Genomic DNA, 25,373 nt, shown 5'->3' on the forward strand with positions numbered 1-25,373 from the left:
CCAAGAACTCCCCACCCACGCCCTCCACCTCCTCTAGAACTTCCAATTCCCCAGCCCCCAACACCTTATTTTCACCATGGACGTCCAGTCCCTATACACCTGCATCCCTCGTGCAGATGGCCTCAGGCCCTCCGCTTCTTCCTGTCCCATAGGCCCGACCAGCTCCCCCTCCACTGACACCCTCCTCCGCCTAGCCGACTCGTCCTCACCCTCAACAACTTCTCTTTCAATTCCTCCCACTACCTACAGACAAAGGAGGTGGCCATGGGTACTTGTATGGGCCCAAGCTATGCCTGCCTCTTTGTAAGTTACGTGGAACAGTCCCTCTTCCGCACCTGCACAGGCCCTATCCCCCATCTCTTCCTCCTTTACATTGATGATGGTTTCAGCGCTGCTTTGTGTTCCCATGAGGAGCTTGAACAGTTCATCCGCTTCACCAACACCTTCCACCCCAACCTTAAATTTACCTGGACCATCTCTGATACCTCTCTCACCTTCCTGGAGCCCTCTGTCTCCATCTCAGGCAACCAGCTAGAAACTGATGTCCATTTCAAACCCACCGATTCCCACAGCTACCTAAAAGACATCACCTCCCACCCACACTCCTGCAAAAATCCCACCCCCATTCCCAATTCTTTCGCCTCTGCCGCATCTGCTCCCAGGATGAGGCGTTCCACTCCCGCACATCCCAGGTTGCTGCGTTCTTCAAGGACGACAACTCCCCCCCCACCCCGCAGTGGTCTAGAACGCCTTCAGACGTGCCTCCCCCATGTCCCGCAACACATCTCTCACACCCTGCCCCCGCAATAACTGCCCAAAGAGAATCCCCCTAGTCCTCACATACCACCCGACCAACCTCTGGATACAACGCATCATCCTCCAACACTTCGCCATTTACAATCCGACCCCCACCACCCAAGATATTTTTCCATCCCCTTCCATGTCTGCCTTCCGGAGAGACCACGCTCTCTGGTATTCCCTTGTCTGCTCCACACTCTCCTCCAACCCCACCACACCCGGCACCTTCCCCTGCAACCGCAGGAAATGCTACACTTGCCCCCACACCTCCTCCCTCACCCCCATCCCAGGCCTCAAGATGACCTTCCATATCAAGCAGATGTTAACCTGTACATCTGCCAATGTGGTATATTGTATCCATTTTGCCCGGTGTAGCTTCCTCTGCATTGGGGAAACCAAGCGGAGGCTTGGTGACCGCTTTGCAGAACACCTCTGCTCAGTTCGGAGTAAACTACTGCACCTCCCAGTCGTGAACCATTTTAACTCCCCGTCCCATTCCTTAGACGACGTGTCCATCCTGGGCCTCCTACAGTGCCACAATGATGCTACCTGAAGGTTGCAGGAACAGCAACTCATATTCCGCTTGGGAGTCCTGCAGCCCAATGGTATCAATGTTGATTTCACCAGCTTCAAAATCTCCCCTTCCCCCACTGCATCCCAGAACCAGCCCAGCTCGTCCTCCTCCCACTGCATCACTAAACCAGCCCAGCTCGTCCCCGCATCCCTAACCTGTTCTTCTTCTCACCTATCCCCTCCTCCCACCTCAAGCCGCACCTCCATTTCCTACTAACCACATCCCGCGTCCTTGACCTGTCCGTCCTCCCGGGACTGACCTATCCCTTCCATACCTCCCCACCCATACTCTCCTTTCCATCTATCTTCTCCTTTATCCATCTTCAGTCCGCCTCCTTCTCTCTCCCTATATATTTCAGCATCCTCTCCCCATCCCCCTTTTCTGATGAAGGGTCTAGGCCTGAAACGTCAGCTTTTGTGCTCCTGAGATGCTGCCTGGCCTGCTGTGTTCATCCAGCTCCACACTTTGTTATCTAGCATCAGAGGAGCAGTAATGTTGGCGTTTCGGATCAGGACCCGAAACGTCGACTTTCATGCTGCTCAGATGCTGTCTGACCTGCTGTGCTCCTGCAGTTCCACATGTTATCATCTGACTTCCAGCATCTGCAATCGTTGCTGTCTCCTAATCAAGGCAAACATGCAATTTCTGCCGGAGTTTCTGATGTGCATCTCACTTTCCAACTACTGTTTTGCAGTCATAGCAATGACAGTAATGGCTCATCTGGAGAATGCAGCCAGAGCCAAGCTTGTAGCATCGTGAGATAACATGGTGTGAAGCTGGATGAACACAGCAGGCCAAGCAGCTTCAGAGGGACAGGAAAGTTTGAAGTTTTGGGTCGAGACCCTTCTTCAGAAATGGGGGAGGGGAAGGTGATTCTGAAATTAATAGGAAGACGGGGGAGGCAGATGGAAGGTGGCTAAAGGAGAAGATAGGGTGAGAGGAGACAGACAGGTCAAAGAGGTGGGGTTAGAGCCAGTGAAGGTGAATGTAGGTGGGGAGCTAGGGAGGGGATAGCTCGGTCCAGGGAGGACGGACAGGTCAAGGAGGCAAGATGAGGTTAGTGGGTAGGAGATGGGGTGGGGCTTGAGGTGGGAGGAATGGTTAGGGAGGCGGGGACTAGCTGGGCTGGTTTTGGGATGTGGTCGGGGGAAGGGGAGATTATGAAGCTTGTGAAGTCCACATTGATACCCTTGGGCTGCAGCGTTCCCAAGTGAAATATGGGATGCTGTTCCTGCATCTTTTGGGTGGCGTTATTGTGGCATTGCAGGAGGCCCAGGATGGACATGTCGCCCAAGGAGTCGGCGGGGTGGAGATGTGGGGTGGGGTGGGGTGTGAGTTGAAATGAAATGCTTCACGACTGGGAGGTGCCGTTGTTTGTTGTGAACTGAGCGTAGGTGTTCCGCAAGCCTCCGCTTGGTAGAGGAGGCTTCAACGGGAACAGTGGATTCAGTATTAACAGATGTGCAGTTGAACATCTGTTTGATGTGGAAAGTCTTCTTGGGGCCTGGGATGGGGGTAAGGGGGTAGGTATAGGGGCAGGTGTAGCACTTGCTTTGGTCGCAGGGAAAAGTGCCAGGAGTGATGGGCTGGAGGGGAGTGTGGAGTGAACAAGGGAGTCACAGAGAGAGTGATCCCTCTGGAAAGCAGATAAGCGTGGGGAGGGAAAAATATCTTTAGTGGTAGGGTCAGATTGCAGATGGCAGAAATGTCAGAGGATGATGCATTGGATTTGGAGGTTGGTGGGGTGGTACATGAGGATGAGGATTCTGTTTGGTTATTATTGCAGGTAGGTGGTGTGACGGAGGGTTACGGGAAATGCGCGAGACACAGTCGAGTGCATTTTTGATCACTGGAGGGGAAGTTGCGGTTCTTGGAAAAAAGAGGGCATCTGGGATGTTCGGGAGTGGAATGCCTCAACTCAGGAGCAGATGCGGTGGAGGCGAAGGAATTGGGAATAGGGGATCGGCTTTTTACAGGAAGTTGGGTGAGAGGAGGAATAATCTAGGTAGTTGTGGGAGTCGGTAGGCTTAAAATGGATATTGGTTTCCAGGTATGCCAGAGATGGAGACAGAGAGGTCCAGGAAGGAGAGAGTGGTATCAGAGATGGTCCAGGTAAATTTAAGGTTGGGGTGGAAGGTGTTGGTGAAGTGGCTGAACTGTTCAAGCTCCTCGTGGGAACACAAGGCAGCGCTGAAACCGTCATCAATGTAATGGAGGAAGAGATGGGGGATAGGGCCTGTGCAGGTGCGGAAGAGGGACTGTTTCATGTACCCCACAAAGAGGCAGCCATAGCTTGGGCCCATGTGGGTACCCCTTTGTCTGTAGGAAGTGGGAGGAATTAAAGGAGAAGTTGTTGAGGTTGAGGACGACTTCGGATAAGCGGATGAGGGTGTCAGTGGAGGGGGGGACTGGCCGGGCCTGCGGGACAAGAAGAAACGAGGGCCTTTCGGCCATCTGCATGAGGACTTCAGGTGTATACGTACTAGACGTCCGTAGTAAAAATGAGATATTGGGGACCGAGGAATTGGAGGTTCTAGAGGAGGCGGAGAGTAGGTAGGGAGTTCCTGGACCAAGTGAGAGAAAATGGAGAACAGATAGGTGGAGATAAGTTTGGTGGGGCAGGAACAGGCAGAGGTAATGGGCCGATCAGGGCAGTCAGGGTTGTGGATTTTGGGAAGGAGATAGAAGCGGGCGGTGCGGGTTTGGGGAACGATGATGTTGGAGGCTTTGGGTGGAAGGACACCTGAAGTGATGAGGTTGTGGATGGTTTGGGAGATGATGGTTTGGCGGTGGGGGATGAGGTCATGATCAACGGGGTGATAAGAGGAGGGGTCAGAGAGCTGGTGTCTGTCCTTGGTAATGTAGAGGTCAGTGCGCCATACTACTACTGCACCTTCCTTGTCTGAGAGTTTTATTTTGAGGTCAGGATTGGAGCGGAGGGAGCGGAAGGCTGCACGTTCTGCAGGGGAGATAGGTTTGAGTGCGTGAGAGGGATGGAGAGGTTGACGCGATCAATGTCTCGACACAATTAGAGATGAAGAGGGCGAGGGAGGATAGGAGGCCTTGGGCTGGTGGCCAGGAGGAGGGAGTGTGTTGGAGGCAGGAGAAGGGATCAATAGAAGGAGGGTTAGGCTCACAGTTAAAGAAATAAGTACGGAGGCGGAGGCGTCGGTTAAACTGCTCAATGTCCAAACGAGAGTTGTATTCATAGATGTGTGGGTGGACGGAGACAAAGGAGAGTCCTTAATTGTTGACTGACCGGGAGGTCTGGGGGGATGTTGAAGACTCAGCAGGGCTGAGTGTCATTGTCTTGTCTAGAGATGCTGACTGTGAAGGTGGTGGGCAGAGCAACGTTGCTGGTGGGTGAAGCGATGTCGATGATGGGCGGAGTGACGTCAGCCGGTAAACAAGGATATTGGTGGAAGTGGCGTCCTCGATATTTGTGTTGGCTTCAGAAACAAAGGTGGTGGCATCAGCACCAGTGTTGATGGCATTGGTTGTACCGGAAGTAGCGCACCGGATAACAGCGGATGTCACATCATCTGTGGAAAACGTTGGTGCTCCAAAGGTGGCCACATGGCTCATGGCGGCAGGCACATAGTGGGGAAGGTTCTGGGTATGGTGGCAAGCACCAGTGAGTTTTAAGTATTTTCGGTTTTTAGCGTCTAATAAAGCCGAGTAAAATTGAGAGTTCAGGTTGTGAATCTTATGAAGGATAAAAAACAGGAGAGGTCCTTTGCAGGTCTGGGAGGGGGAAGCTCTGAGTTGAGGTCGGCTTGATTGTTGTATTTGGAGATGCTGGCGCATTGCAGCGAGTGTGTATTTCAGAAGTCGCAGCAAGAAACGCTTCTGTAGGAGATCAGTGTTCTGATTGTAGCGGTTGTTGCGGTTGGGGCCAAATTTGGAGGGTATAAATGTAGACTTTAGTCCGTTGGGGATTATCCAATTCCATAGGCAGGTACTCAGAAAGGTAATGTGGCAGTAGTACCTGGTTTCCTTTAGCACATGCTGGAGCAATTTCAGGGCCGAAGAAAGTACAAGAGGGTTGCAGTGGGAGAGGGATGAACTCAGGTTTTTCCAGAGTAGCATCATGTTCGGCTTAGTTGTACAGGGCTCACAGAATTCCTTCCAGTATTCTCCCCTCTACTGAGGTTAGCCTGACTGGACTGTAGTTTCCAGATGTTGGGTGAAGCAAAAATATTGGCACTTTCATGGTTAAAAATGAAGGCATCCTGACTGCTTCCTGTTTGGCTGTTGATGTAGTTGGACTTCCAAAACACATTCAGTAGGGTGCCTCAAACCAAATTTAAGGAAAGTTAAATACTAAATAAGAACTGAAAAGAACTGCAGATGCTGGAGTGGCATGGTGGCTCAGTGGTTAGCACTGCAGCCTCACAGCGCCAGGGACACGTGTTCGATTCCAGCCTCAGGCAACTGTCTGTGTGGAGTTTGCATGTTCTCCCTGCGTCTGCGTGGGTTTCCTCCGGTTTCCACCCACAGTCCAAAGATGTGCAGGCTAGGTGCATTGGCCATGCTAAATTGCCTGTAGTATTCAGGGGTGTGTGGGTTGTAGGGGGATGGGTCTGGGTGGGATTCTTCAAGGGGCGGTGTGGACTCGTTGGGCCGAAGGGCCTGTTTCCACACTGTAGGTAATCTAATCTAATCTAATCTAAGTCAGGAACAAAAACATAAATTTTTGGAAAAGCTCAGCCGGTCTGGCAGCATCTGTGAAGGAAAAATCACTGCTGCTGCCTCTCATGCCTGGAAGCCCTGCTATGGGCCTACCCCAACCAGGAGTACCTCGCTCTGTTGCCAGACCAGGCTGCCACAATGTCAAGTGTCCTGCTCTGGCGGCTTTCCTCCGCAGTTTCACCTTCTCTGCTGACGACAAAAAGAAGATGAATAAAAGAAAAAGAACATAAAATGGGCAAGGAAAGAAGGGAAGAAGTGGCCATCTGGAGTGGATCGGCTCATCCCGAACGCTGCCTACCTTGCCAGTGCCACCATTTTAATTTCTGGTTTACTTAAATGATTTAGACTTGAATGTAGGAGAGTTGATTAGTAAATGTGCAGATGATGCAAAATTTGGTGGGGTAATAATTCGTGGAGAAGATATTCGTAAATTGCAGGAAGATGTGGACAGGCTGGTAACTCACGACCACGTCCATCTAGAAGGACAAGGGCATCAGACATATCGGAACACCACCAACTCCAAGCTCTCCTCCATGTCACTCACCATCCTGACTTGGAAATATATTGCCGTTCCTTCAATGTGGTTTGGTCAAAATCCTGGAATTCCCTTCCTAATAGCATTGTGGGGCAACCCACAGCAGGAGGACTGCAGCTGTTCAAGAAGGCAGTTCACCACCACTTTCTCATGGGCAATAAGAAATGCTGGCCAGACAGTGACACCCACATCCCACAACTGTATAAGATAAAGCATGGCTGATCAGTGGTCAATGGAATTCAAACCAGATGCACTTGGGCAGGACAAATAAGGCATGATAAATGATAGTATCCTGGGAAGCACTGAGGATCAGAGGGACCTTAGAGTGCATGTTCACCAATTCATGAAAGTATCAGGATGGTATCAGGTGGATAAAGTGGCCAAGAAGGCATACTTGCCGTTATTAGCTGAGACGTTAAGTTTACAGGCAAGGAGGTTATGCTGGAACTGTAAAAACTTGGGTTAATCTACAGCAAAGATATTGTGTGCAATTCTGGAATCTACATTATAGAAAGCAAGTGATAGCACAAGAGAGCATACAGAGGAGTGTCACCAGGATGTTACCTGGGCTGAAGACTTCCAGTTATGAAGAGGGATTGAGCAGATTAGGGTTGTTTTCCTTGGAGCAAAAAAGATTGATAAAGGACATGATTAAGAAGTATAAAATTATGAGGGGCATAGATAGGACAGACAGGTAAATAACATTTACCCTTGATAAAAATGTTATTGAACGGCAGCATAGATTCATAGGTGCTAAAACAAAAGAAACTTTTCACTCAAAGGGTGGGAATCTGAAACTCACTGCCTGTTAGGGTGGTACAGGCAGAAGCCCTCATTATTTAAGAAGTATTTAGATGTGCACTTGTGATACCAAGGCTCTGGGCCAAGTGCTTGAAAGTGGGTTTAGAATAGTTAGGTGGTTGTTTTTAACCATCGTGGTCATGATGGGTGGAAGAGTCTATTTTGTGCTGCAGATCATGTTGATTCTGAGGGTATTTCTTGATATTAGAAGGAGTGAATTGCATTGGCTGAAGGTTGAAGACCTCAGCTGGAGACTAATATGGATCATCCTCTCCTGGTGAAGCCATATACTACTTTTTGATCTTTTTAGGTGTTTTCTAATCAACCTGCTCAGTGAGGTTATAACACACCTCTGGAGTAGTGAGACTTGGACCCCAGCCTCTCGGCTTAGAGGAAGGGATGCTGTCACTGTACCACAATAACCCAACCTATTCTTTTTAACTGATGTGCTGGGCGTCACATAATTGAGGATATGAATATTTGTGGAGTTGTCGTCTCCATTCAAATGCTAAATTGCCCACCAGTATCCATGATTCACTGTGCGAGGATTACTGAGTTTGTACCTGATTGTTTAACTCTGAATTCACTTAGCTCTGTCTCTCCCATGATGTTTTCCCATTGTTTACAGTCATCTGTAGTGTAACCAGGTTGACATGTAATTTTAACATTTGTTTGGTATTGTTCTTTGTATGCTGTCCTGTACTCTTCATTGAATCAGTGCTGATTGTTTGCCTTCATAAAAATTTTAGAATGTGGATTATGCTGGGCCTTGAGGTTATAAGTTGTGGTTGAATACAGTTTGAAGCTGCTGAAGAACCTCATGAATACTAGGTCTGTTCTGAATCTATCCTATTTGATAATGTGTCAGTGCCAGACAAAATGATAGGGGATAAAAACTGAAAGAACTGCAGATATTGTAAATCAGGAACAAAACCAGAAGTTGCTGGAAAAGGTCTAGCAGCATCTGTGAAGATCAAAATCAGAGTTAACGCTTTGGATCTGGATCTAGTGACCTTTCTTTAGAACTGATGGTAGCTGGGAAAATGTTGGTTTATATGCAGAAAATAGGGAGGGGGTTGGGGTAGGGAGTATCTTTTGCATGTAAACTGATGTTTTCCCAGCTACCATCAGTTCTGAGGAGGGTCACTGAGTCCAAAGCTTTAACTCTCATATTTCCTTCTGATACTGCTAAACCTGCTGAGCTTTTCTAGCAACTTCTGGTTTTGAAAACAATAGAGGATATCTTCAGTGTGAAAACAGGACTCTGCCTTCACATGCACTGTGCAGCTGTCACACCTACCAAAGTCAGATGTACCTGCAGTAGATAGATTGATGAGGATGAGATCCAGTAGGCTTTCCCCTCTTGGTTATTTCGTCATCAGATGCTGCATTACCCAGATTGACAGATAGCTGTTCATTGCACAGTATGCTCCTTTTAAAATTTCTCAATAATTGTGGACATGACAATTGAATGAAATTGCTAGTTGTGTGGAGCCTTCTTCTCATAAGTCAGTTGCTCAATGGCTGTGCATCTGTGCATTTTAGAGGGAGCATTGATTTAAAGACATCTGGTACTCCCAGCTGAACAGCATTGTGTGTGTATATATGTCACATTGACAGGACCAGTAGAAGAAGAAAGCTCATTACCATCTTTTGAGCCCAGTAGGAATAGATGATAAATGTTGACCTGTAACAAAACACGTGTTCCATGCATGAATAAAAAAAAATAATGAAGCAGGCTGAATGTAATTTTTACATATATGAAACTCACATCATTCATCCTGGGTGATAAAATGATGGGAAATACATTTCAGATTTCTAATTGATACATCACTAGCTGTAATTTCAAATATACTTTGCATTAGTTTCCAAAAGGAACTCATATCATAAGCAAAAAATATTGAAATTGAACACTTCACGTTTTAGTTGTGATTTTTTTAAAGAAGCTTAATTGTGTTGCCATGAGTTGCATTACATCGAGTATATGAAATTTCTAACACATCTCCTCCTTAACAAATAAGTGACACTTTTTTTTTACACTAAATAAGATTGATAATTCTTTGCCAGTTATTAACTTAATAATCTCTATTTGAAAGTGAAAAAGACAGTATTTTAAATGTATTGTCATTTGCAGGATTGTAGAAGATTCCTCAACCAAGTTAATGGTACGCTCGGAGAAAGGACAAGGTAAAATAATGGTCACCTTTATATCCTGATTGTGAGTATGATAAATGAGAAATACATTCAGATTTTGTTATTATTGAAGTAAATCAACTGGACACCATTGGCTGCATTTGGAACAATATGGTGTTAGAGTTCTTTTGCTAGGTCATGTTCACTTTGTTTGTTAATCACTGAGCAGCAAATCAGTAGCAATTTTCAATTATAGCAGAACCAGAGAAGAGCCATCTTGGACATGAATTTTTAACTTTGTTTCTCTTTCCACAGAGGCTTCCAAAACTGCTCAATTTCTCCAGCGTTCTCTGTTTTTGTTTCATTTTTCCAGCATCTGCAGTACTTTGCTCTTCTTTGAAATTTTGTCAATAATTGGTACAAAGCAAAAGTATTAGACTGAAACAATGCAACTATGTATTTCATTACATTGATTTTCTATCCAACTTTAGACATTTGATTGCATTATCCAAGCTGATGCATCAATATATATATCTGAGGGCTGTAGTACTTTTGGAATGAAACATAAAGCCAAATTGTCATTTCCACCTTGAGAGGCAAAGACATATACCATAGCATTAATTTCAGACAGAATGCCCACAGTTCCTTCATCTAGATCATTAATGTAGAAAGTGAAAAGTTGTTGCCCCAAAATTGACCGTTGCAGAACACCACTTTGTCACTGGCTGCCATCCTTAGAAAGACCTCTTTATCCCCACTCTCTGCTTTCTGTCAGACAGCCAATCTTCTATCCATGTTAGCACCTTGCCTCGAACACCATGGACCCTCTTCTTACTCAGCACCCTCTTGTGCAGCACCTTGTCAAAGGCCTTCTTGAAGTCCAGGGAGATAACATCCATTGGCTCTCTTTTGTCCACCCTGCTTGTTACTTCCACGCATATCTCCCTTAAAAACTTTCCTCCTCACACTTTGAACTCATGACCCCTAGTAATTGAGTCCCCGACTCTGGGAAAAAGCTTTTTGCTATCCACCCTGTCTATACCCTGTCATGATTTTGTAGACCTCAATCAGGTCCCCCCTCAATCTCCGTCTTTCTAATGAAAATAATCCTAATCTACTCAACCTCTCTTCATAGCTGGCACCCCGGATACCAGGCAACATCCTGGTGAACCTCCTCTGCACCCTCTCCAAAGCATCCACATCCTTTTGGTAATGTGGCCACCAGAACTGGACACAGTACTCAAAAATGTGGCCGAACTAAAGTCCTATACAACTGCAACATGACCTGCCAACTCTTGTACTCAATACCCCGTCCAATGAAGGAAAGCATGCCATATGCCTTCTTGACCACCGTATTGACCTGCGTTGTCACCTTCAGGGAACAATGGACCCGAACACTCAGATCTCTCTGTTCATCAATTTTCCCTAGGACTTTTCCATTTACTGTATAGTTCGCCCTTGAATTTGATCTTCCAAAATGCATCACCTCGCATTTGCCCAGATTGAACTCCATCTGCCATTTATCTGCCCAACTCTCCAGTCCATCTATATTCTCCTGTTGACTAGCCTTTTTACCCTTTTCACTAGAACATTGGTCCTGGCTTGATTCAGCTGGACACTGTCTGAATGGTATAGATCCCTCCTGTTTCAATACTGATGCCAGTGCCCCGTGAAAAGGAACACCTCTTTCTGGCACCATTCTTTTAGCCACTTGTTTACTTCCCTTATTCTCATGTCCCTATGTCAAATAGCATGTAGCTCGGCCAGTAATCCAGAGATTATAACCCTTGAGGACCTGTTCTTTAATTTGGTTCCTAGCTCCTGATAATCTCTGAACAGGTTCTCTTTCCTAGTCTTGCCGATGTGGACCACAGCAACTGGATCGTTCCCCCTCCCGCTCCAATATCCTTTCAAGCCGTCAGAGATATCCCTGGCACCGGGCAGGCAACACACCATGTGAGACTCTTGATTCTGCTTTCAAAGGATACTGTCTATCTTCTTAATTATAGAATCTGCTACAACTACCACTTGTCTTTTTGCTCCCCGCTCTTGAATGGCTCCTGTACTCTGGGGCAGTGGTCAGTTGGTTCATCCACCCTGCAGCCCTTTTCCTCATCCACACAGGGACCTCATACCTGATGGACAAGGTCAAGAGCTGAGACTCCTCTGTTCCTGACTGCAGGACCCTGTACTTGCCTCACTTACTGTCAAACCCTGCAGTCCTTGGCTACTGACCAAATTTGAAGTACTTAACCTACCAGGTATGACTGCCTTGTGAAACAAAGTGTCCAGGTACTCCTCCCCCTCCCGGATGTGCCGCAGTGTTTGAAGCTCCAATTTCAGCTCATCAACTCTGAGCCAAAGTTCCTCAAACAACCAACACTGCAGTTTGCAATGGGATCAGTCAGGTCCCATATCATACAGCTATAACACATCACCCGTCCGGCTATTAATTTATATAATTTATTATAATGAATTAATTAAATTTGTTGATACTTCGTTCCTGGGTTCTTTTTCAGATTTAGTGCAGATTTCCTACCAGCCAATCAGAACACAGCCTCCCTATGACATCACTCCAGTTTTTATTCCCAGCTAGTGCCCCGAGCTCTGGCACTCCAATACTCTCCTCTGCTCTGCTGCTCCTCCCTCTGACAGCTTCCCACCAAACAAAAACAAAAAAAAACTTGCCTTTTTGACCCTCCACACAGTGTCTTTTTGTTTTGGTTCGAGGAGGAGGATGAGTGGGAGACACTACATGTGCAGAGTTTTGGGTTTAGCCATTGCCAGAATATACGATTTTACTTACGCAGCAGTCCCCTCGTGCTCCCCCAACTCCCCCCGCTGAACAAGGAAGGCTGCAGTCTCACAAGATAAGTTTGAAACTGAAGGCTTTTAAACTCGCCTCTTCTGTTTGTACTACAAACTACTTTAGACTAATGATTTCATTGACTATGGAAAGATTGGGGTAAAAGAAAAAGGACTATATAAATGCGATTTCTTCTTTCTTTTCTGTGCAGTTGTATATCCTCAGTACTCATCTAAGTGGTGTCCCGTAATAGTGGTATCTAACCATACCTCTCCAACACACAATATTAAATGAATATAGAAGATAACAAAATGTGGGTCTGGATGAACACAGCAGGCCAAGCAGCATCTTAGGAGCACAAAAGCTGACATTTCGGTCCCAGACCCTTCATCAGAAAAAGGGGATGAGGAGAGGATTCTGAGATAAATAGGGGGAGAAGGGGAGGCAGACTGTAGATGGATAGAGGAGAAGATAGGTGGAGAGGAGAGTATGGGTGGGGAGGTAGGGAGGGGATAGGTCAGTCCGGGGAGGACAGACAGGTCAAGGGAGCGGGATGAGGTTAGTAGGTAGGAAATGGAGGTGCGGCTTGAGGTGGGAGGAAGGGATAAGTGAGAGGAAGAACAGGTTAGGGAGGCTGGGACGAGCTGTGCTGATTTTGGGATGCAGTGGGGGGAGGGGAGATTTACCAAGGGGCTACTACCTTCTCTTCAATACCTCATGCTCATTCTTCACCACTGCTGTACCCATGCTAACGTTCTTCCACTCTCAGAATTGACTGCAATACCTTCCCCGTATGCTGTCACCTGTTCACTTTCGTATAAAGTGCAAAATGAGAAAGTTTTGATGAAATATGCCCTTTTTCTAGCAATACACAAATCCTTTAGTATCAAATGACTATTTGGATATAGATAGATTAAATGAGGAAGCAAAAATGTGGCCGGTAGAGTATAATATGGCAAAGTGGGAATTTGTCATCAGCATTAGGAAGACTATACTATGTAAATGGAGAGAGAACGCAGGACTCAGAGCCACAAAGGAATGTCGATGTCCTTGTATGTGAATTATAAAATGTTAGTTTGCAGGTATAGCAAATGATTAGGCAGATGAGTTGAATGTTAATGTTTATTGCAAGGGAAATGGAATGTCAGTGCAGGGAAATTTGGTACAGGGCCTTGGTGAGACCATATCTCTTTACTGAAAACGATGTAATTGCATTGAAAGCAATTCAGAGAAGGCTCACTCATTACATTCACGGGATGAAGGATTTACCTTCTGTAGAAGGGTTTGGCCTTTGGAGTTATATAGGTTATTGCCATGTTTAGACAAGGTAGACAATGAAAAGCTATGCTCAGCTTTGGAGTTTAAAAGAATAAGAGTGACGTTATTGAAATATAAGGTGTCATGAAGACTTCACAAGCTGGACTCTATAAGAGGATATTTCCCCTTGGATTAGCAGAGGGGACCTGTTAGAGTTATACAAGACTCTGAGGGGCAGAATGGATAGAAAGCAGCTATTCCCCGATGTTGAAGAGTCAGTTACAAGGGGGCATAATCTTAAGGTGAAAGGCAGAAGGTTTAGGGTCAACTTGAGGGGGGACAATTGACCCACAAGGTGGTGTGGGTCTGAAATGCACTGACTGAGAGGGTAGTTGAGACAGGTAGCCTTGTAACCTTTTAAAAAGTACTTGATAAGCACTTGAAATATTATAACATGCAACGCTGTGGGTCTAGTATTAGAAAGTGGGACTAGTGTAGGTAGTGGTATAGTTATGTTGAAGGACTTGATGGGCTGAAGGGCCTTTTCCATATTGTGTGATCATATCTTTAGAAGTAGAGATACGATTTATAATAACTCAGAAAGCCCAACTGGAAAGGAATATTATATCTTATTGAACATCAAATAGAGCTACTGCTTGCAGCGAACATAGGCTCATCCCAGCTTGGGACAGACAGTTCTGCGGATGTGTTTAAGGTCTGCTTTTTCTTTCTGATTTTAAATAATGTTTATTCTTTTATTATATGAATTTACAATAAAACTACCTCCTTGACTGTGTGTCAAATTAGGAAGAAGAGGTGCTTAAAAATATTAAAATTGTTATACCACCCTCCAGCGAAGAGAAGAATTTATTCACCCCCCCTGATGTTGTAGTCATAACGCAATGTAAGGCTATAACTTTAGTAATAAATTCATTTACCTGTCAAGAAGAATTACTATTTAACATGGCCAGACAAATGTATGTACAAAATTGACAGCAATCATTAGTTGTTATTTAATTTTGAACTTGCATCTGAACATAATTTTGTTCATGGAATCTGAAGGGCTGTGGTGATGAATTCCAGCTGGGCAGGCCACTGAGAATTCGTACTCAATAAGCTCCACAGGGAGATTAATTGTTTATTCCCCCGGGCCTTGATGTAGTTATCACATCCCTCCCTACCCCCCTCTTGCCCCCCCCCCCCACAAAAAATCTGAGGACTCCCCCTCCCTCCTGTGATGATGAGGCCTCCTAGATCACTTTGCCCGCGGCACTAATACTGTTTTTTTCTGGGTCTGGTTGAGGAGCATAGAACAACTAGGTAAATGTCTATTCTGTAAACGATGTCGAAGAGTTGCTGCAGGGGGCTTGTTCTTGGTGGGGTGTGTCCTTTGAAGCAACCATCTCTGTGAACGGATCCCCAGGAGGTGATCGATGTGTTTTTTTTTACAATCACCTGCCTAGTTTTGACCATGTATGCTTATGGCCCTGTTTAAGGATAACTCCCAGGATTTCCTGGAGTGCCATAACCCAAGTTCCTGACATGGACCATATCTCCACCTTGTGATTTGTGAGACCTATGAGAAACTTCAACTCTGTGGTGTTCCTTGGAATTGGAAACCCTTTTAATGCCTTTCACTATCTCTTCAACAGGTCGTAATCCATCCTTGTCGACTCTGTATGTGAGATATGTTACCTTGTTAACCTGGAACATACACTTTTCCTTTTTTTAGCCAGATGTCTGCCTCAGAAAAAATGCTGTAAAGACCTCCTTCAAACTCTTCACTTTCTTTACAGTAGCTCCAGAGATTAAAACATCACCTCAATACCCTTCTACTTTGGGCACGCCTTGGACCATGTTTTTCAATAGCCTTTGAAAGATGACACAAGGTGAAGACACTCTAAAGGGCAAAGCGAATGTACTTGTACAGTGATAACAAAGTGTGGAGCTGGATGAACACAGCAGGCTGAGCAACATCTTAGGAGCACAAAAGCTGATGTTTTGGGCCTGGACCCTTCTTCAGAAAAGGGGGATGGGGAGAGGTTTCTGAAATAAATAGGGAGAGAGGGGGAGGCGGAGGTGGATCGCAGGTGGATGGAGAAGAAGATAGGTGGAGAGGAGACAGATAAATTAAAGGGGCGGGGATGGAGCCTGTAGAGGTGAGTATAGGTGGGGAGGTAGGGAGGGGATATGTCAGTCCAGGGAGGATGGACATGTCAAGGGGGCGGGATGAGGTTAGGGGGTAGGAAATGGAGATGCAGCCTGAGGTGGGAGGAGGGGATAGGTGAGAAGAACAACAGGCTAGGGAGGCTGGGACGAGCTGTGCTGGTTTTGGGATGCAGTGTGGGAGGGGAGATTTGAAGCTTCTGAAATCCACATTGATACCATTGGGCTGCAGGGTTCCCAAGCGGAATATGAGTTGCTGTTCCTGCAACTTTTGGGTGGCATCGTTGTGGCACTGCAGGAGGCCCAGGATGGACATGTCGTGTAAGGAATGCGACTGGGAGGTGCAGTTGTTTGTTGCGAACTGAGCGTACGTGTTCTGCAAAGCGGTTCCCAAGCCTCTGCTTGGTTTCCAGTATAGAGGAAGCCACAACAGGTACAGCAGATGCCGTATGCCAGATTTAGCAGATGTGCAGGTGAACATCTGTTTGATATGTATTGTGAATATTTAGAGCAATATACTTTCTGGATGACCCCTCAAGTTTTGTTTTATTTTATTATTGTCACATCTACTGAGATACTATGAAAAGGCAAATCATACCATACATAATTAGATCATGGTAATAGAATACAATGTAGAACGTAGTGTTTCAGCTACAGAGGAGGTGCAGAGAAAGATTAACTTTAATATATGAGAGCTCTGTTCAAAAGTCTGATAACAGTAAAGAAGGAGCTGTTCTGGAATCTGTTTATACATATATTCCAACTATTGTATCTTCTGCCCAATGGAAAAGAGTGGGAGAGAGTATGACTGGGGGGGTCTGTAATTATGCTGACTGCTTTCTTGAGGCAGCAGGAAGTGTTATTCGGAATCAATGGAAAGAAAGCTGGTTTTCGTGATGGACTGGGCTGCATCCACAACTCTAATTTCTTGCAGTCTTGTAGACAGCAGTTTTCATACCGAGCTGTGATGCACCTGGATAGGATACTTCCTATGGTGTATTTATAATATTTGGTAAAAGTCATTGTGGACATACCAAATTTCCTTAGTCTTCTGAGGAAGTAGATGCATTAAGGTGCTTTCTTAACTGTAGTGTCAACATGGATGAACCAGAACAGATTGTTGATGATCATTTTTACTCCTAAGAATTTGCAGCCGTTAACCATGTTGTCCTCAGAACCATTGATACTGACACTTCTGCTCTGCTTTCTGAAATTGATGACCAGCACCTTTGATTTGCTGACATCAAGGGAGAGATTGTAGTCTTTACACCATGCCACTTAGGTCTCTATCTCTTTCCTGTACTCTTTCCCGGTGTTGTTTAAGATCCAACCCACTATGGTGGTTTCATGAGCAAACTTGTGAATGGAGTTCCAGCAGAATTTGGCCACACAGTCGTGAGTGTATTTGGAGCACTGTAAGGAGCTGAGTACACAACTAAGTGCAGACTAGATGACCGTTTCGCAGAACATCAACATTCTGCTTGCAAAACAGACCCTAAACTACCTGTTGCCTGCCACTTCAATGCACCACCGTGTTCCCTGACCAACATGTCTGTCTCTGGCTTGCTGTAGTGTTCTGGCGAAGCTTAGTGCAAGCTACAAGAACAACACCTCATTTTTCTGCAGTCCTCAAGACTTAACATCGAGTACAATAATTTTAGGGCCTAAACTCTCCCATGTCCCAGCCCCCTACCCATTAGACCAGGCCTTGTTACCACATAACCTGCAATTACACACTACCTGTTATTAGTCACTGATAGTCCCCATTAACAACTGTTCACCCTCCCAGCCTGATTGTTATCAAATTTTTGTCTGACCAACTGCTCTTCTCTCTCTTTAGACTTTATCCTATCGTTTACTCCCTACCCCACCCCTCTCCCCTTTTTTCTGCATAGAAACTGACATTTTCCCAGCCACCATCAGCTCTGAGGAACGGTCACCGGACTTGAAATGTTAACTCTGTTTCCTTCACAGATGCTGCCAGACCTGCTGAACTTCTCCAGCAAGTTTGTTTTTGTTCCTGATTTACAAAATCCACAGTTCTTTTGAGTTTTATTTCAATAAAATCTGCCATCCCCCAATCCAAAGCCATTTTTTGTAGGCCAACCTTTTCCTAGTCCAGAACACATTCAAACTTTACTATGTTTTGGTCGCTGCTGCTCAAAATGTCCCCCCAGTGTCACATTGAACACTTCTTTCCCCAGACCCAGGTCCAGCACTGCGCATCTCTTTTGGGATCTTCTATGTGTTGATACAGAAAACTCCTCTGGATACTTTTCAAGAAATCTGCCCCCTCTAAATTCTTAACACAATGGCAATCCCAATTTATGTTGGAAAAGTTGAAATCCCCTCATATAATAAACCGATTATTACTGTTACACATCTCTGCGAACTGTCTACATGTCTGCTCCCACTGAGTCTGCAGGGGCCATTAATACACTTCCAGTATAGTGGCTGCCCTCTTAACATTCTTAAGTTCTACCCACAAAGCCTCGTTTGAGGACCCTTCCAAATTATCATCTTTCTTTCTTGCAGTAATTGACTCCTTAATTAATAGTGTTAAACTCTAAAGGGTAGAATCCCAACTTCTTTAGTCTCTACTCATAAGACAATCCCTCTAAACCTGGGATCTTCCTAATGTACCTTCTCTGAACTGCCTCCAATGAAATAATACTTTTTCTTAAGTAAGTGGACCACAACTGCTCTCAGCAATCCAGTTGTGGTCTCACCATCACCAGCTGCAGTCAGACATCCAAACACTTACATTTCAACCTCTTGAAATAAAGGCCAACATTCCATTAGCTTTCCTGATTACCTACTACTGCTATCTGCTATCTTTCTGTGTTTTGTGCACAAGTACCCCCAAGTCCCTTCGTGTTGCAGCTTTCTGCAGTTTTTCTCCATTGAAATATACTATTGTTTCATTCTCTGTGCAAATCATCTGCAAATTTCACTTCTTCCTCCAAATCATTACTATACATAGTGAACACTTATGGCCCCAGCACTGATCCCTGTGGAACTCCTTTGGTTAGAGATTGCCTATCTGAAAAAAAATCTTCATCCCCACTTACTGTTCCCTGCCCGTTAGCTAATTCTCTGTCTATGCCAATTTACTACCTCCATCACCACCATTGGCTCTTGTGACTGAATCTTTTGTGAAGTATTTTGTCAAATGGCTTTTAGAATTCCAAATGCAGTCCATTAATTGGTTCCGCTCTGTCCACTCTGGTTGAGACTTCATCAAAAGACTCTAATACATTTGTCTGTCGTGATTTCCCTTTCACGAAACCATGCTGACTCTGCTTGATTAGATTAGGATTTTCTAAATTTGCTACTATTACCTTGATAATCGGTTCCAACATTTTTCCAACAATAGATGTTGGAGTAATTGGCCTAATGTAGTTACCTGCTTTTTGCTTCCTTCCTTTTTGAATTGTGAAATTGGCAGTTTTACAATCCTCTCATACTTTCTTCGAATCTGTGAATTTTTGAAAAATTGCAACTGAAGTATGCACTATCTATGTAGCTACTACTTTTGAGAAGTTCAGGGGACCTATTTGCCTTTAGCCCCATTAGTTTGTCTGAAACTAAGTCTCTAGTAATGATTCAGTATTAGTAAGAACTGCCATGCTGGAGAATCTGACATAACAAGGTGTAGAGCTGGATGAACACAGGACAAGCAGCATCAGAGGAGCAGGAAAGCTGACGTTACGGGTCTGGACCCTTCTTTAGAAATGGGGGAGGGGAATGTGATTCTGAAAAAAATAGGGAGGGAGGTGGATAAAGGAGCAGATAGGTGGAGAGGGGACGGACAGGTCAAAGAGGTGGGGATGGAGCCAGTAAGGTGAGTGTAGGCGGGGAGTTAGGATGGGGATTGGTCAGTCAAGGGAAGATGGACAGGTCAAGGAGGCAGAAATGAGGCTGGTAGATAGGAGGTGGGGGGGGTTGGGGTTGGGGTTGGGGTTGGGGTTGAGGTGAGAGGAGCGGATAGGTGGGAGAAAAGACGGACAGGGTGGGGGGGGGGTCAAGCTGGGCTGGTTTTGGGATGAGGTCGGGTGTGCAGAGATTTAGGAGCTTGTGAAGTCCAATTAATTCTGTATCTTTCTCCACAGATGTTAAGAATTTCTTGAATTTTTTTTGAAGATTTCTAGTATTGACACATTTTGCTCCTGTTTTGCATTGAAATAGTTTTCTTTTGGGAGAGAGATAGAAGTGGGACCATGTCGAAACTTTTCTATAGTATTTGGTTCTATTGCTTAAAATAGATATGTGGACTGAGTGGTAAGCTGCTCCAACATCTAACCTTGAAAAATTCTTTCTTTTCATTTGCAGTGTTTACACATTTCCATGTTTGGAAGCTTTTCTTGGTAAGCATGAGGTATGTTCAACATTTTTTTAAAAAATCATTCATGGGATATGTGTGTTACTTTATGGGCCACTGTTTATTGCTGTTCCCTGTTTTGCCCTTGAGAAAGTGGTGAGCTGCCTTTTTGAACCACTTCAGTACCGTTTTCTGTGGGAGTTCCAGTATTTTTATCCAGTGATACTGAAGGAATGGCGATATATTTCGAAGTCGGGATGATAGGCGGCTTGGAGAGGAGCTTGCTGGTGGTTGTCTTTGTAGATGTTAGTGTTCGTGGGTTTGGAAGTTGCTGTCTGAGGGGCCTTGCGGATTTCTGCAGTTCATCTCATAGATGGTACAGACTACTATTACTGAAAATTAGTGGTGGATGAAGTATGTGTTTGTCAGTGTGGTGTCCATCAAGCAAGTTGCTTTGTTCTGAATGATGTCAAGCTTCTTGAGTGTGGTTGCAGATGCATTCATCCAAGCATTGGGCGTAATATATCACATCTGTGAAGGAGAAAACAGTTAACGTTTCGGGTCTGGTGACCCTTCCCCAGAACTGATGGTGGCTGGGAAAACGTCAGTTTATATGCAGAAAATAGGGAGGTGGGTGGGGTAGGGAGTAAACGATAGGATAGAACCCAAAGAAAGGGAAAGACAGATAGACAAAAACTGTCTTTCTCTGTCTTTGGGCTCTATTCTATTTTTACTCTCTACCCCATCCACCTTCCTATTTTCTGCATATAAACTGACATTTTCTCAGCCACCATCAGTTCTGAGGAAGGGCCACCGGACACGAAACGTTAACTCTGTTTTCTCCTTCACAGATGCTGCCAGACCTGCTGAGTTTTTTCGGCAAGTTTGTTTTTGTTCCAGATTTACAGCATCCACAGTTCTTTTGGTTTTTATAAAATATTTTCACATTCCTGACTTGGGCCTCGTGAATGGTGAATAGGCTGTGAGTGATCTGGAGGTGAGTTACTCCCTGTAGGGTTTCTAGCTTCTGACCTGTTCTTGTAGCAACATACTTGTATGGCTAGTCCAGTTGAGTTTCTAGTCAGTGATAACTCCCAGGATGTTTATAGTGGGGGATTCAAATGATGAAAATGCTATTGAATGTTCAGGGGCAATGAAAAGATTCTCCCTTGTTGGAGTTCTTGGCCAAACACTTGACTGGTGCAGATATTGTCACTTGTCAGCGCAGATTTGGATTTGCTGAAGTCTTGCTGCATTTGTACATGGACTGCTTCAGTATCTAAGGAGTTGAGAATGGTGCTGAATACTGTCCAGCTCAATACTGTCCACCTGTCAGCGACAACTTTATTTCAGACTTTATGACAGAGGAAATGTAATTGATGATGTGGCTGAAGATGGTTGTGCAAGGGATGACGTGGAGATGTGAGATGACTGACCTCCAGTAACTCCAACTATTTTCCTTAGTGGCAGACATAACTCCTACCAGCAAAGAGTTTTGCTGCCTGATACCCATTGACTCCAGTTTTGCTAGGGTTTTTGATGCCCTATTCAGTCAAATGCAGACTTGATGTTAAGATAATCACTCTCACTGCACTGTTGTTGCTTTATCCGTGTTTTGACCAAGGCTCGAATGAGATCAAGAGCTGTGAGGACCTGCCAGAACCCAAACTGACCCAGACTGAGCATCAATGAACAGTTTATTGCTAAGGGAGTACTCTTGATAGCAATGTTGATGAGCTTTTCATCTTTATTTGTGATTGATTAGTAACTGGATGTGTTGGATTTGTCATTTTTCTTGTGCACAAGACATAACCTGGGCAATTTACCACATTGTTTAGTATATAGATAGATATATGCCAGTGTTATGGCTGAACTGGAACATCTTGTCTTGGGTTGCATCATGTTACGAAGCACAAGTAATCAGTATTTATGCCAGAATGTTGTCAGCGCCATAGGCTTTGTAATATCAAGTGCCTCCAGCCATTTCTTGATCTCATGGAGTCATAGCACAGAAATAGTCTTTCAGTCCAACCATTCCATACCAAATTAATCTAGTCTCATCTGCCTGCTCCCGGCTCATGTCTTTCTTTATTCATCCATGGGATGAGGGTGTCGGTGGGTAGGCAGCATTTATTGCCCATCTGTAATTGCCCAAAGGGTTGTTAAGAGGCAACCATATTGTTGCAGTTCTGGAGTCACATTATAGGCCAGACGAGGTAAGGATGACAGTTTCCTTCCCTAAAGAACATTAGGGGACCAGATTGGGCTTATTTTTGACAATTGACAGTGGTTCCATGGTTATCATTAGATTCTTAATTCCAGATATTTATTGAATTCAAATACTACTGTCTGCTGTGGCAGGATTTTAGCTCGGGACCCCAGAATGTTATCTGAGTCTCTGGATTAGCAGTCCAGTAATAATACCACTGAGCCATCGCCTTCCTTCCATCACATGTGCTTCCAAACCTTTCTTATTCATGCACTTATCCAAATGTCTTTTAAACATTGTGATTGTACCGATATCCCTTACTTCTCAGGAAGTTCATTCAACATACGAATGACCCTCTGTGTAAAAAAAATTTCTGCCATATATTTTTAAAATCTCTCTCCTCTCACTTTAAACATGTGCCCCCTAGTTTTGAAGCCCCCATCCTAGGCAAAAGACAACTACAATTAACCCTATCTATACCCCTCATGATTTTATAAAATTCTATAAGGTCACCTGTCAACCTCCTGCACTCCAATGAGAAAAGTCCCAGCCTCTTGTTATAACCCAAACCTTCTACACCTGGCAACATCCTGGTAAATCTCTTCTGAACCCTCTCCAGCTTATTAATATTCTCCCTATAACTGGGAGACATTAATCCAGAAGAAGCATCAGCAATGTCCTGTACAACCTCAATATTACTTCCCAATTTCTGTACTCAAAGGACCGAACAATGAAGACATGTGTACTAAACATCTATTTAATCACCCTGCCTAAATGTGATGCCAACGTGAAAGAATTATGTACCTGAACCCTGAGGTCCCTCTGCTCTACAACACTACACATTGCAACACTACACGATCCCTGTTTGTTGTATCAAAATGCAATGTCTTGCATTAATCCAGATTGAACTCCATCTACCATTTTTCAGCCCATTGATCCATTTGATCAAGATCCTTTTGTAATCTTAGTAAACTTGCTTCACTGCCTACTATACCACCAATTTTGCTGTTGTCCACAAAGTTACTAATCATGCCTCCTATACTTTTGTCCAATTCATTTATATAAATGATGAACAAAAGAGGACCCAGAACTGATCCCTGTGGACCACTGCTGGTGACAAGCCTCCAGTTTGAAAAACAGCTCTCCTTCACCACTCTCTGTCTCCTGCCGTTAAGCCAATTATATGTCCACATGGTTCCCCTGGAATCCCATGTGACCTGTCAATTCTTTTAGTAACTTCCTCAAAAAACTCAATTCAAGTTTGAGATGTGATTTTCCACATACAAAATCATTCTGATTATCCCTAATCAATTCTGACCTCTCTAAATGCCCTTAATTCTTACCTTTTAAAATCACCTCCAACAATTTACCCACGACCGCAGTCAGACTCATAGGTCTATAGTTCCCTAGTTTTGCCTTAAAATATTTCTTAAACAAAAGTTCAACATTAGTCATCCTGCAATCATCAGGCACCTCACCAAAGTTATTGATGGTGTAAATATTTCTGCAAGGGGTCTTGCAATTTCCTGCCTTGTAATGTTCTAGGATACACTAGATCAGGTGCTCGAGGTTTATCCAAATTTATATTCTCTAAGACTCCAGAACTTCCTCTTCGATAACGCGAACTGTTTTTAAAACATCAAAATTCATTTCTCTGCGTTCTCCAGCCTCCATTTCTTTTTCCACAATAAAAACTGATGTGAAATATTCATTCAGTATCTGTCCCATCTCCTGGGATTCAACACAAAGATGATCTCCTTGATCTTTAAGGGGCCCTACCCTCTCTTTGGTTGCCCTCGTACTCCTAATGTACTTACAGAATCTCTCTGGATTGTCCTTAACCTTATTTGCCCAAGCTATCTCATATTCCCTCTTTGCCTTCCTGATTTCTTTCTTAAGGATGCCCCTATACTCTTTACATTGATTAACAGATTCAACTGAACCAGGTTGTTGATATCCAAAATGACATCTCTATTCTTCTTGAGTAGAACCTCAATATCTTTATTCATCCATTGTTCCTGAATCTTACCAGTCTTATTTTTCACTCTAACAGGAACACAATGCCTCTGAATTCTCATCATCACACTCTTGAAAGCCTCCCACTTGTCAGACATCCATTTATCTGTGAACAGGCTACTTCAATCAAATTTTGAAAGTTCTTGTCTCGTACTATTAAAATTTGCCCTTTTCCAATTAAACACTTTAACTTTTTAATAGAAGGCTTGTCCTTTTCCACAACCATTTTGAAACCCATAGACTTATGTTTGCTAGGCCCAAAGTGTTACCCTATTTTTATTTCAGGCACCTTATTACCCAAACGAAAGTTAAGAATTACTCCACCTCTACTTGAAACATCCTCATTTTAATCAGGACAGTTTTCTTGAATGCATTTGACAAATTCTTCATTGACCAAACCTTCAACACTATGGTAGCCCCAGTCAATATTTGGAAACTGAAATTTCCCATTATTATGACCATATCATGCTTACGTGTATCTGAGATCTCCTTACATATTTGTTTCTAAATTCTCCTCTGACTGTTAGGGGTACTATATCACCAACCCATTAAAGTGATCTTTTCTTTCCTTTATTTCTAATTTCTATCCACAATTTTTCAAAAACATCTCTAGTTACAGCACTAATGTAATCTTTAATCAAAAATGCCACTCCCCCTCCTTTCTTGCCTCCTTTCCTATCCTCCATATAGTGTCTAAAACCCAGAACATCGATTTTCTGTCCTGTCCATCTCTCTGCCATGTTTCTGAATGGCTATGTCATCTCAATCCCATGTTCCTAAACATGCCCTGAGTTCATCGGCTTTGTCTGTCAGATCACTTACATTCACATAAATGCAGTTCGGTTCTTCAGAGTTATTACGTACTCTGAATCTCTCTTGTCTTTCATTTCTAATTGACTTGCTGTCTTCACATTCAGAACCTTTCCAATCAGTTACTATTTACACTGCAACTTCGAGTTCCTCCTCTTTTTTCCCCTTCCAATCAGTATAAAGTCTCCCTTAATGGAATGAACAAATCTTTCTGCTAAGATATTGGTTCCTTTCCAGTTCAGGTTAATCCTGTCC

At 44.3% G+C, this 25,373-nt stretch overlaps 1 protein-coding gene across 1 annotated transcript in view; it reads left to right on the forward strand.

Annotated features, from left to right (window-relative positions):
- The window catches only part of sycp2l (synaptonemal complex protein 2-like), a 374,186-nt gene that overhangs the window by 112,202 nt on the left and 236,611 nt on the right, over positions 1 to 25,373 (forward strand). Inside the window, exons 10-11 of the mRNA XM_059652659.1 lie at positions 9,535 to 9,587; positions 20,095 to 20,140. Of these exons, the coding sequence (XP_059508642.1) occupies positions 9,535 to 9,587; positions 20,095 to 20,140 (99 nt within the window). The remainder of the gene's footprint in view (positions 1 to 9,534; positions 9,588 to 20,094; positions 20,141 to 25,373) is intronic.

This window comes from Stegostoma tigrinum, chromosome 19 (genome assembly GCF_030684315.1).
Source record: "Stegostoma tigrinum isolate sSteTig4 chromosome 19, sSteTig4.hap1, whole genome shotgun sequence".
Classification (NCBI taxonomy): Eukaryota; Metazoa; Chordata; class Chondrichthyes; order Orectolobiformes; family Stegostomatidae; genus Stegostoma; species Stegostoma tigrinum.